Source organism: Oncorhynchus kisutch, linkage group LG20 (assembly GCF_002021735.2).
Source record: "Oncorhynchus kisutch isolate 150728-3 linkage group LG20, Okis_V2, whole genome shotgun sequence".
NCBI classification, from domain to species: domain Eukaryota; kingdom Metazoa; phylum Chordata; class Actinopteri; order Salmoniformes; family Salmonidae; genus Oncorhynchus; species Oncorhynchus kisutch.
The window spans coordinates 49,558,481-49,570,980 of NC_034193.2; the positions used below are offsets into that span (position 1 = coordinate 49,558,481).

At 48.7% G+C, this 12,500-nt stretch overlaps 1 protein-coding gene across 1 annotated transcript in view; it reads left to right on the top strand.

Moving 5' to 3' along the window:
- LOC116355514 (xylosyltransferase 1-like) overlaps positions 1 to 12,500 on the top strand; it is a 122,326-nt gene that overhangs the window by 100,544 nt on the left and 9,282 nt on the right. Inside the window, exon 9 of the mRNA XM_031799824.1 lies at positions 2,759 to 2,954. Within this exon, the coding sequence (XP_031655684.1) occupies positions 2,759 to 2,954 (196 nt within the window). The remainder of the gene's footprint in view (positions 1 to 2,758; positions 2,955 to 12,500) is intronic.

A 12,500-nucleotide genomic window follows, 5' to 3' on the forward strand; every position in this document is an offset into this window, starting at 1 on the left:
TTGGAGGGATGCGACACCATTCTGGTGGAATTGTCAGTGTTCCAACCAACGTCAGATGTACTATACGCCCATGTTTCTGCTGCTGGCAGCTTGTATTATCAGTCTGTTTTAGATCCAGTATAGTTCCACATAAGCAGGCTGGATAGCAGGCAGGCAGGTAGTTCTGCATTGTGGGTAGCTGCAGGGGTCTCTGGGTACAGAGTCAAGATGAGAGGAAGCATGTTTCCACCTAGCTGCACACACACACACCCTATGTCTATCGTTTAACTACAGCTGTTTCTACTCTCGTCTCTGCCTGTAAATTGGGAAGGAAGGGAAACGAGGTTCTGTGTGTGAGGGCATCTGTGAGTATACGTGTCAGTCTGCAAAACTCAAATTGTGGGATCATGAGCATGTGAGAAAAGCATTTGCTGCGAGGAAACAAGCCATTTTCAGTCTTTCACACTAACATATCCACACCCAACTGTCACACACGCTCGCATGCACACACACGCACACACTGGGCAATGTTTGGGGCCATGAGAGGCTATGTTTGTAGAGCTTACAGTGTTTGTATGAGACAGCAGGGTGGGGCTGCCATGGGGGGATGGAGAGACGGATGAGAGGAGAGGGGGATTTCTGTCTTTTCACAGCCTGCTGTGACTCCAGTGGGGAAGGGCTGAATGGAGGCTCTATGTATCTGCACTCTCTCTCTCTCTCTCGCTCTCTCTCTCTCTCTCACTCTCCCTGTCTCTACCTCTCTCTCTCCCCCCATCTCTCCCCATTCACTCTATTCTCTCTCTTTCACCTATTCTCTTTCTCGCTCTCTCAACCTCTCACTCTCTTCTCTCTCTCACTCCCTTCTCTCTCTCTCTCTCACTTGCTATCTCTCCTTCTCTCTCTCTAGCTATCTCTCAATCCCCCTGTCTCTACCTCTCTCTCTCCCCCATCTCTCCCCATTCACTCTATGCTCTCTCTTTCACCTACTCTCTTTCTCGCTCTCTCAACCTCTCACTCTCTTTCTCCCTCTGCCCCCTTTCTCTTTCTGCCTCTCTCTTTCTTCCTTTCTCTCTACCTCTACCTCTCTATCTCTCTCTCTTTCTCTAGCTCCTTTTGCCTCTCTCTCTCTACCTCTCTTTCTCTCTCTCTTTCTCACTCTCTCTCTAGCACACACACACACACACACACACACACACACACACACACACACACACACACACACACAGACACACAACTGTCAAAGACGTCAACCTCAGGCATCCCCAAGAGTCAATGTATATTTCAAATTGTGAGTACTTCAGTCCCACCCTATAGGTCTGTAATAAATAACTGAGTAACTGACTCAGTCTCAGAGAGTGGGGAAACCATTATTATTACTGCTAGGGGCCATTGTACACATCTCTGTCAATCTCTGTCTGTGTTCCAAACGGCACCCTATTCCCTATATAGTGGGAACGAGGGAGGGAGGGAGGAGGAGAGAGGGATAGAGAGAGAAGGGTGTGGAGTGCTCTCCGTGAGCTGGTGTAAATATTTGCTGTTCTGCTTGTCAGGGTAGCTAGTGCTGTCGGGCTGGGACGGGCACACACACACAGCGCTGTCAGGCAGACTGACTCCTGGTTCTACTACTGGAATACTGATGAGAAGGCTGGTGGGCACATACACATACGAGAGAGAGAGACAGAGAGACAGAGAGACAGAGAGAGAGAAACACAAACACACCCTGTTTATTTTCCCAGTAGTCTCTGCTCTGCTCTCAGTGCCAGACTTCCGCCACATGTACAGAATCAGAAAAAACACTCACTCCACACACACAGCCCCCAGAACAATATAGCTGTCAGGACTAGCCTGGACTGGCAAGCTGATTGTAACATCAAGCTTACTTCTTAATGGTGTCCCAGACCAGTTCAACTTTGTTAGTGTATGTGTGTGGAGGGTGTGTGTGTGTGTTCTGACCTCTGCTGACTTTGTTTTAGACCAGCAGTTTTCAACCTGTAGTCCGAGGACTACCTGCTCCGCACATTATTTACTATTTGTAATAAAAAATTAAAAATGTTGTTGTTGTTGTAGTTATTGATTTGGTCGTCCCCGGAATAGCAAAGGTTGGGAACTGCTGTATTAGACAATATGTGTGTTACGAATTGGTGTGTCATGGTTATCGTCAGAGGCATCGGGCTGTGACTAACTTAATATATTACTGCCAATATACCCAATGACTTTATTGGTCTGGTCCGGGGCAGGCTACAACTGCAGTCTGGTCTCAGTCAGTCTGTCCATTCCTAGCCTTAATAATTGTCTCCACAGCAACAGATGTTTTATAGGTCATTGAGTTAATGCCTCTTCCCTTCACACAATCACAGAAAGCACAGCACATCCCCTAACCTTTACTTTAGCGTCTGAGACATTAGCATGGCCCCGCTAGTGAACTTTAGCATCTACAAACATTAGCATGTGTAAGCAGTCTCCAGTAGTTGTTCAATAGATGAATCTAGATACTCTCATCTTACACCATTGGCCTTTTAAACAGCACTGGTACCATATCAAGTTCACTAATGGGAATCTCAATGGGTCTGCCTGTTGGGTTACCACTGGTGTTGCCAGGTAAAACCCTGATAAAGTAGCCTGGTCCCAGATTTGTTTGTGTTGTTGTCAACTGCATTGCTGTCTCGGTCAAAATGAGTGACAGTTGACATCATAGCCCAAACAGACCTGTACTCAGGATACTGATAAAGGTCTATTGAGAAAGGTTGGTTAAAAAGTGTGTTTCCTCTTGGTTTGCCAGGTATTTCCCCATGGGCCACCCGGTGTCAGTGCATCTCTACTTCCAGTCGGACCAGTTCCAAGGCTACCTGGTCCAGCACCACGCCACTAACCTGGCAACCAGCAAGCTGGAGACCCTGGAGACCTGGGTGATGCCCAGGAAGACCTACAAGGTGGCTTCCCCTCCCAGCACCTTCACCAGGCTGCAGTTCGCTGAGGTAACGATCCTTCTTTATTTGGTTGTATAACGTTTAGGTAATGTTCACATAACATTCCCAGAACAGTAACGCGGTGATATCACGACTCAGGGTATGACCCAGATGCAGAAACAGGAGGCAAATAGTACAGTTCTCAGATTATTTATTAGAAACGCGGGGCATGCAAAGGGCAGGGTCAGGACAGGCAGAGGTTCGTGATCAGAGTCAGAGTCAGGCAGGAACAGGACAGCAGGCAGCCTCGGGGTCAGGACAGGCAGAGGTTCGTGATCAGGTCAGAGTCAGGCAGGAACAGGACAGCAGGCAGCCTCGGGGTCAGGACAGGCAGAGGTTCGTGATCAAGGTCAGAGTCAGGCAGGAACAGGACAGCAGGCAGCCTCGGGGTCAGGACAGGCAGAGGTTCGTGATCAGGTCAGAGTCAGGCAGGAACAGGACAGCAGGCAGCCTCGGGGTCAGGACAGGCAGAGGTTCGTGATCAAGGTCAGAGTCAGGCAGGAACAGGACAGCAGGCAGCCTCGGGGTCAGGACAGGCAGAGGTTCGTGATCAGGTCAGAGTCAGGCAGGTACAGGACAGCAGGAAGCCTCGGGGTCAGGACAGGCAGAGGTTTGTGATCAGAGTCAGGCAGGTACAGGACAGCAGGCAGCCTCTGGGTCAGGACAGGCAGAGGTTCGTGATCAGGTCAGAGTCAGGCAGGAACAGGACAGCAGGCAGCCTCGGGGTCAGGACAGGCAGAGGTTCGTGATCAGGTCAGAGTCAGGCAGGTACAGGACAGCAGGCAGCCTCGGGGTCAGGGCAGGCAGAGGTTCGTAATCAGGCCAGAGTCAGGCAGGTACAGGACAGCAGGCAGCCTCGGGGTCAGGGCAGGCAGAAGTTCGTAATCAGGTCAGAGTCAGGCAGGTACAGGACAGCAGGCAGCCTCTGGGTCAGGACAGGCAGAGGTTCGTAATCAGGTCAGAGTCAGGCAGGTACAGGACAGCAGGCAGCCTCAGGGTCAGGACAGGCAGAGGTTTGTGATCAGAGTCAGGCAGGTACAGGACAGCAGGCAGCCTCGGGGTCAGGACAGGCAGAGGTTCGTAATCAGGTCAGAGTCAGGCAGGTACAGGACAGCAGGCAACCTCGGGGTCAGGACAGGCAGACGTTCATAATCAGGTCAGAGTCAGGCAGGTACAGGACAGCAGGCAGCCTCTGGGTCAGGACAGGCAGAGGTTCGTAATCAGGTCAGAGTCAGGCAGGTACAGGACAGCAGGCAGCCTCGGGGTCAGGACAGGCAGAGGTTCGTAATCAGGCCAGAGTCAGGCAGGTACAGGACAGCAGGCAGCCTCGGGGTCAGGACAGGCAGAGGTTCGTAATCAGGTCAGAGTCAGGCAGGTACAGGACAGCAGGCAGCCTCGGGGTCAGGACAGGCAGAGGTTCGTAATCAGGTCAGAGTCAGGCAGGTACAGGACAGCAGGCAGCCTCGGGGTCAGGACAGGCAGAGGTTCGTAATCAGGTCAGAGTCAGGCAGGTACAGGACAGCAGGCAGCCTCGGGGTCAGGACAGGCAGAGGTTCGTAATCAGGTCAGAGTCAGGCAGGTACAGGACAGCAGGCAGCCTCGGGGTCAGGACAGGCAGAGGTTCGTAATCAGGTCAGAGTCAGGCAGGTACAGGACAGCAGGCAGCCTCGGGGTCAGGACAGGCAGAGGTTCGTAATCAGGTCAGAGTCAGGCAGGTACAGGACAGCAGGCAGCCTCGGGGTCAGGGCAGGCAGAGGTTCGTAATCAGGCCAGAGTCAGGCAGGTACAGGATGGCAGGCAGAATATGGTCAGAGCCGGGAAAAACTAGGAAACAGAAGTTGAGAAACAGGAAGACGGGAAAGCACGATGGTAAGACAAGACGAACTGGCAACAGACAAACAGGACACAGGTATAAATACACAGGAGATAATGGGGAAGATGGGCGACACCTGGAGTGGGGGCGGAGACAAGCACAAAGACAGGTGAAACAGATCTGGGCGTGACAGACATCTTTTAGAAGTAAACACACCTTATATACAGTAGCTTCACCAGGCTACAGTTCGCTGAGGTAACTGACACCGTTTTTTGGGTTGGAGTTTTAACATTTATGCAATTTTCTTATAACAGTCATATAATATTTACACTCTTTCAGTAGACGGTGTCCCCAAATCAGCTTTATTTCTACAGCACATTTCAGACATGGAAACACAATGTGGTTCACAGGGGGAAAAAATGAATAAAAACAATGAACATAAAATCAGAAATATTTACTACATAGCCAACATAGGAGGATTTAAAAAAAGTGTGTTTTAAGATCTCTTTTAAATATGTCCACTGTTTCGGCCCCTCTCAGGTTCTCTGGCAGCTTGTTCCAGAGGCTGGGGGCATAATAACTAAAGGTGGTCTCTCCATGCCTCTTGGTCCCAGGCTTTGGGATAGTTAAAAGGCCAGTGCCAGAGGACCTGAGAAACCTACTGGGTACATAACTTAAAATCATGTCTGGCATGTATTGGGGTGCACAATCGTAGATTGATTTACAAACCAAGAGAATGATTTCTCCAGGACAAGCAGAGACCTTAAAACCAGTATACGGTGTGCTCTTTGTCTGGTCTTGGTCCGTAACCGTGCTGCAGCATTCTGTATGTTTTGCAGTTGACCAATGGCTTTCTTGCGTAGACCAGACTATCAAGGCACAAGGTGAGACCCAAATGCAGACACAGGAGGCAGATGGTTGGAGTCTTACAATGTTTATTATTCCAAAGGGGGTAGGCAAGAGAATGGTCGTGGACAGGCAAAAAGGTCAAAACTAGATCAGAGTCCAGGAGGTACAGAGTGGCAGACAGGCTCGTGGTCAAGGCAGGCAGAATGGTCAGGCAGGCAGGTACAGAGTGGCAGACAGGCTCGGGGTCAAGGCAGGCAGAATGGTCAGGCAGGCAGGTACAGAGTGGCAGACAGGCTCGGGGTCAAGGCAGGCAGAATGGTCAGGCAGGCAGGTACAGAGTGGCAGACAGGCTCGGGGCCAGGACAGGCAGAATGGTCAGGCAGGCAGGTACAGAGTGGCAGACAGACTCGGGGTCAAGGCAGGCAGAATGGTCAGGCAGGCAGGTACAGAGTGGCAGACAGGCTCGGGGTCAAGGCACGCAGAATGGTCAGGCAGGCAGGTACAGAGTGGCAGACAGGCTCGGGGTCAAGGCAGGCAGAATGGTCAGGCAGGCAGGTACAGAGTGGCAGACAGGCTCGGGGTCAAGGCAGGCAGAATGGTCAGGCAGGCAGGTACAGAGTGGCAGACAGGCTCGGGGTCAAGGCAGACAGGATGGTCAGGCAGGCAGGTACAGAGTGGCAGACAGGCTCGGGGTCAAGGCAGGCAGAATGGTCAGGCAGGCAGGTACAGAGTGGCAGACAGGCTCGGGGTCAAGGCAGACAGGATGGTCAGGCAGGCAGGTACAGAGTGGAAGACAGGCTCGGGGTCAAGGCAGACAGGATGGTCAGGCAGGCAGGTACAGAGTGGCAGACAGGCTCGGGGTCAAGGCAGACAGGATGGTCAGGCAGGCGGGTACAGAGTCCAGAAACAAGTAAGGGTCCAAACTGGGAGGACTAGAAAAAGGAGAACGGCAAAACCGCTGGTTGACTTGGAAACATATAAGACGAACTGGCACAGAGAGACAGGAAACACAGGGATAAATACACTGGGGATAATAAGTGACACCTGGAGGGGGTGGAGACAATCACAAGGACAGGTGAAACAGATCAGGGTGTGACACAGACAGGAGAGCTACACAGTAGTCCAACAATAAGTACCTCGGTCATGTCTTGATTTAGCTGGAGGAAGTTGTGAGCCATCTAGGTATTTAAATCACTAATACAGTCTAATCTATCCGTGGAGCTAAAATTCTCTGGTGACACAGAAATGTAAAGTTGTGTATCGTCTGCCTAGCAGTGAAATCAATGCTGTGCTTTCTGCCAAGGGGTAACATATATAACCTGATCAGTACCGGACCCAAAATCAAACCATGTGATATGTATGATGACAAAAAACTCTCGACAGGTTAAATAGGTCCTGAACCAATTTACAACTGGGGAGGCCAACCAACCTCTCCAGTCTGTCCAGAAGGACATCATGGTCAACAGTGTCGAATGCAGCACTTAAATCCAAGAGTACAAGGACCGAGAGATGTTTGGCATCTGTGTTGGCTGTAAGATCATTTACCACTTTAACTAAGGCTGTCTCTGTGCTGTGTGGTTTTTCAAAAATACAGTTGGCACTTAAAAAAATCATTTAGCTATTTCAAAACCAATTTCTCCAGAATTTTGTTTAAGAATGGAATGTTGGAGATTGGCTGAAAATTGCTAAAAGCTGAAGAATCTAGATGACTTTTCTTTAGAAGGGGTTTCATAATAGCTTTTTTTTATTGCAGTGGGGAGAGTGCCTGTGAACAGGGAGTCATTAACAATAGCTTACACTTCTCCAGGTATGCAATTAAAAACAGTTTTGAAAAAGGTGGTGGGGACAGCATCGAGAAGGCAGGTAGAAGACTTAAGTTGTTAAGTTGTGATATCACTGTCTGTGTCAACCAGGGAAAATAAATCCATAGTGCCTTTGCCTGGTTGGCTAGGTCACATATCATCAAACTTCTCACCTGGTCTTGCTTGACTGATACCCAGCCTATTGTTGTTTATCTTATCTCTGAAAAATATTGCCAACTCATCCCATTTAGAACTGGAGGAAAGTTCACATCGTCAATTGACAACATTTGCTGAGGTAACATGTCATGTTGTGGGTTGCGCAACGTTGAGGTAACGTTCACATTACCTTTAGCAGATCTTTCCGCACATCCATTTCTATCACCGGCTCCTGTATTGATTGTGTTCAACCATTCATTATCTAGTCAATGGACAACGTAATGGTCAGTCAGTCTGACCATTAACTGAGGTACATTGTTTCGAGGTTGTAGGCTACAACTTTTACCTAATGTTCACGTAACATTCGCAGTCATTCAGCAGCCCCTGTCATTTAGAGTGCCCGGCAGTTATCCAGCCACTTAGTCAAACAATGACCTCTATGTGTTAGCAGTATATACAAGCCCTGAAGTGTCTGGCACAGAGAAGCATGTTGTATAAAATAGGATTGGCCAGATCAGATATATAGTTCATGGTGACCTTAGCTATATTCATCGTTATGGCAACCTTGCAGAGAGTACACACACACACACACACGCCTCACCGGCTGCTTATTTGTTGTTTACTAATGAAACGTAGACTACTCACCTTCATGCCCGAACGGCTTCCTGATAGCGTAGTTATGTTAATATAAATAATGACCCTATTTCTACTTCTGGGGACGTTCTCTAACATCATGTCTTAGTGAGCCAGCGAGAACTTGTTTATCATGGGGGGGGTTGAGAGCGATCTTTCTTTCTGGTTTTCACACTGTCAAGCAGAACCCTCTGAAATGTCAGTCGATGTCCTCGTATGGTTTCCCTCTGAGCACTCTGAGGTGATAAGTCGGGTGAATCTGACCTTTTACTCTTGACCTTCGACCTATTGACCTTTGTAACAGTTCCGAAGCGACACTAGACTGTGAGGCAGTCATGGGCACAGGGAAGCCTCTGTGGCGTTCTAGTCTAAAGAGTTGTGAGTGACAGCAGACCGACGCTGGCACGGCTTTATCTGAGTACTCGGCATCGCAAAGGACTTTCTGTCGGTTGCTTAGCTACAATGACTGTCAGTCAGTCAGTCAGGCAGCCAGAGGACAGATAGATGGTCATGACAGAGCTTGACTTTTTTGAATGTCTGTCAGGCAGATAAACCATGTCTGCAGCACAACTTTAAAATACAACCTTTTCCTTCCATCTATAAACTCTCTCTCTACCCAGTTTTTACTGGCATTGCTCTCTAACATTGCTCTCTACCTTTCCACAGTGGTCTTAATAGACTTGCTTCCAACAACTATCCTAAATAAGTGAGGGATAAATGACAGACTACCACCCTACTAACAGACGACAGTTGTGACGGTAGATTCCTATGTAGTCCGGTAGGTCTGTATATCATGTATGTACAAGGTCTCTCCCTCCTACCACCTAGAATTTCTCCCTCTGCCTCCTTTTAACTTCTACCATAAACTGGGGAGGCAGCACAGTCTATCCCTCCTACCTATAACCTCGGTCTCTATCTCCTTTCATTCCAATCTCTTCCTCCACCTCCCTCTAACTCTGCATAGGCAGGACAGAGGTATAATTAGTAGCTGCCTTTCTGTATCTTAAGCGCCTTTACTCACGGTATACGTACAGTAGTAGGCTACGTCACCCTCCGACTGTCACCCACTACTGATCTGGCAACCTAAGACCTGGCAACTCTGCCTCCCCCCACGGGCACCCGCGTCAAACACCTAATGCTGTGGTTTATGTCCTCTACTAACACTTTACCTACAGTACAGTAGTACGTCACCCTCCCTCTGTCCTCCACTGCTGACCTGGCAACCTCACCCCCTCCCCAGCATTACCTCAGCAGCACAACACTTCATCTTGTAGCTGAAGCCCTCTACTCACACATTACGTCTTACAGTGGTACTACCACTGCTGACCTGGCAACTCAACCATAAAACCCTCCACCCCATCCCTCTCCCCCTCCACCACACCCCAACAACCTCACTGGCGCCAGAGTCAAACACCTCCCCATAAAACATGACAGGTCAATTTCCATCAGGCAGTGGTGCGGGCAGCCACGTCCAACCAACCAGACCACATCTGGTCTTGATTTAAAAAACTGTTTTTTTACTGTGTGTGTGTGTGTGGGTGTGTGTGTGCGTGCGTGGGTGGGTGTGTGCGTGCGTGCGCGTGTGTGTGTGTGTGTGTGTGTGCACGTGTGCGAAACAGACAAAGGCCCCCAGGGTCCTGTTTCTGGGCCTTATTAGTGTCAGTCTTTGTGTATGGAGGTAATGCAGGTGTTGAATGCAGCTAGACCCAGGCCCGGAGCACTCCCCTGGGACAGCTTGAGATAGCTGGCACCCTTACCCACGTCCTCTATGTTTGTCAATTAAGATCTATGGAGAGGGAGGTAGGGAGGGGGGGGGGGGGGGTAATAGGTAGAGCGAGGGAATGAGAAAGGGATGCATGCTACATGGTGAGGGAATGAGAAAGGGATGCATGCTACAGGGTGAGGGAATGAGAAAGGGGATGCATGCTACAGGGTGAGGGAATGAGAAAGGGATGCATGCTACAGGGTGAGGGAATGAGAAAGGGGATGCATGCTACAGGGTGAGGGAATGAGAAAGGGGATGCATGCTACAGGGTGAGGGAATGAGAAAGGGATGCATGCTACAGGGTGAGGGAATGAGAAAGGGGATGCATGCTACAGGGTGAGGGAATGAGAAAGGGATGCATGCTACAGGGTGAGGGAATGAGAAAGGGGATGCATGCTACAGGGTGAGGGAATGAGAAAGGGGATGCATGCTACAGGGTGAGGGAATGAAAATGGGATGCATGCTACAGGGTGAGGGAATGAGAAAGGGGATGCATGCTACAGGGTGAGGGAATGAGAAAGGGATGCATGCTACAGGGTGAGGGAATGAGAAAGGGGATGCATGCTACAGGGTGAGGGAATGAGAAAGGGATGCATGCTACAGGGTGAAGGAATGAGAAAGGGGATGCATGCTACAGGGTGAGGGAATGAGAAAGGGGGTGCATGCTACAGAGTGAGGGAATGAGAAAGGGATGCATGATATAGGGTGAGGGAATGAGAAAGGGGATGCATGCTACAGGGTGAGGGAATGAGAAAGGGGATGCATGCTACAGAGTGAGGGAATGAGAAAGGGATGCATGCTACAGGGTGAGGGAATGAGAAAGGGGATGCATGCTACAGGGTGAGGGAATGAGAAAGGGGATGCATGCTACAGAGTGAGGGAATGAGAAAGGGATGCATGCTACAGAGTGAGGGGTTTGACTGGGGAACCAGTGATGGTTTACAGATCTTGAGCAACAGTTGCCACAGGTTTAAAGTGAGGAAGGGTCTTGAGTTAGGGTTGCCAGATCAAAGGTAAAGGAGAGAGGCTGGATGGTAGCCTAGTAGTCTAATACTTGTGCTCTAAGTGTGAATTTAGGTCACACAAGCCACAAGCTGACTGTGTTTGACTCCAGGGTTGCCCGATCAGCAGTGAAGGACAGGGGTGGCTGGTAGCAGTAGTACTACTGTGCTGTCACTAAGTCAAGTGTGAGTTAAGATCATACACTTAAACAAGCTGAGGTGTTGGACCAGGGTTTGAAGTGAAGTGTAGAGAAAAGGTCGGAGGTCATCGGATGAACCTGAAATGGGTCAGAGGTTAATCCCTGTTTGACCGGTTCTCAGGTGGTCCGTACGGTCGTACACTCAATGAACTGTGGATTTGTAGCTGTGTTACTGTTGGTCTCCACTCTCCAGTGACAGTTTGAACCAGAATACAGTCGCTTCAGGAGATTCATTCAAATTCCAATTCAAGATATGAAAAGTATGATTCATTTTCAATGAGAATATTGCATTTCCATTCACTTCCTGAATTGATGGAGTTGAAATAGAATTGAGCCAAAACCATTACTGAAATCCAATGTTATCTATGCCCATAGTACCTTACCCAGATTTCTCACAGAACAATTTAGAGTCGGGAGGCAGTAGTCTGCAGCCAGTGGGTTATAGTGGCATTTCCTCAGTCAATACGCTTTTGATTTCAGTCTGTGGCCTAGAATCAGACCACTGACAATCAATGTGATGTATATGATGTGATATGCCAGTGAGGAAAACACTTAGACTAGACTGAAATAGAATAGAAAACAAATTGAATAGAATCAATAAGAATAGAATAGATTATAATGAATTAGCATGAGGGATACTCTTCCAGACCTGCAGAGAATGAATAGCATAGCTGATAGACGTTCTAGTTAAGGATGTTGAGGATACTAACAGGCAAAGTAGTAGTTTGGTAGAGAAAATAGGAGTCGGTAACATTATTGAGTTGAAGGGTACCAATTTTGCACACTAAATTGAGGTGAATTGAATTGAAGGGAGGCAGGGCAATATCCTCCAGTTGTTGTTGCAGACATTGTGAAACACACACATACACACAACCACAAACACACACACAACCACAAGGAAAATATAGTTTTGGTTGAGAAAATACAGGTCAGTTGAATTACAAAATTGAATTACGGAAGTGCATCACAGGCTGGCAAGATCCACTTATGGCTCAGGCAGTGTGAAAACACACATACACACACACATACACACACGTACACACACAAACACAAGGAAAATCTAGTTTTGATAGAGAGAATAGAGGTCAGTTAAATTACAAAATTGAATTACCAAAGTCCATCACTTTACAAAACTCACTTTACAAAGTACAAAACACACACACACACACACACACACACACACACACACACACACACACACACACACACACACACACACACACACACACACACACACACACACACACACACACACACACACACACACACACACACACACACACACACACAAATGTGAAGAGTGAATTAAAGTGAAAGCCAAGATCCTCTCACAGTT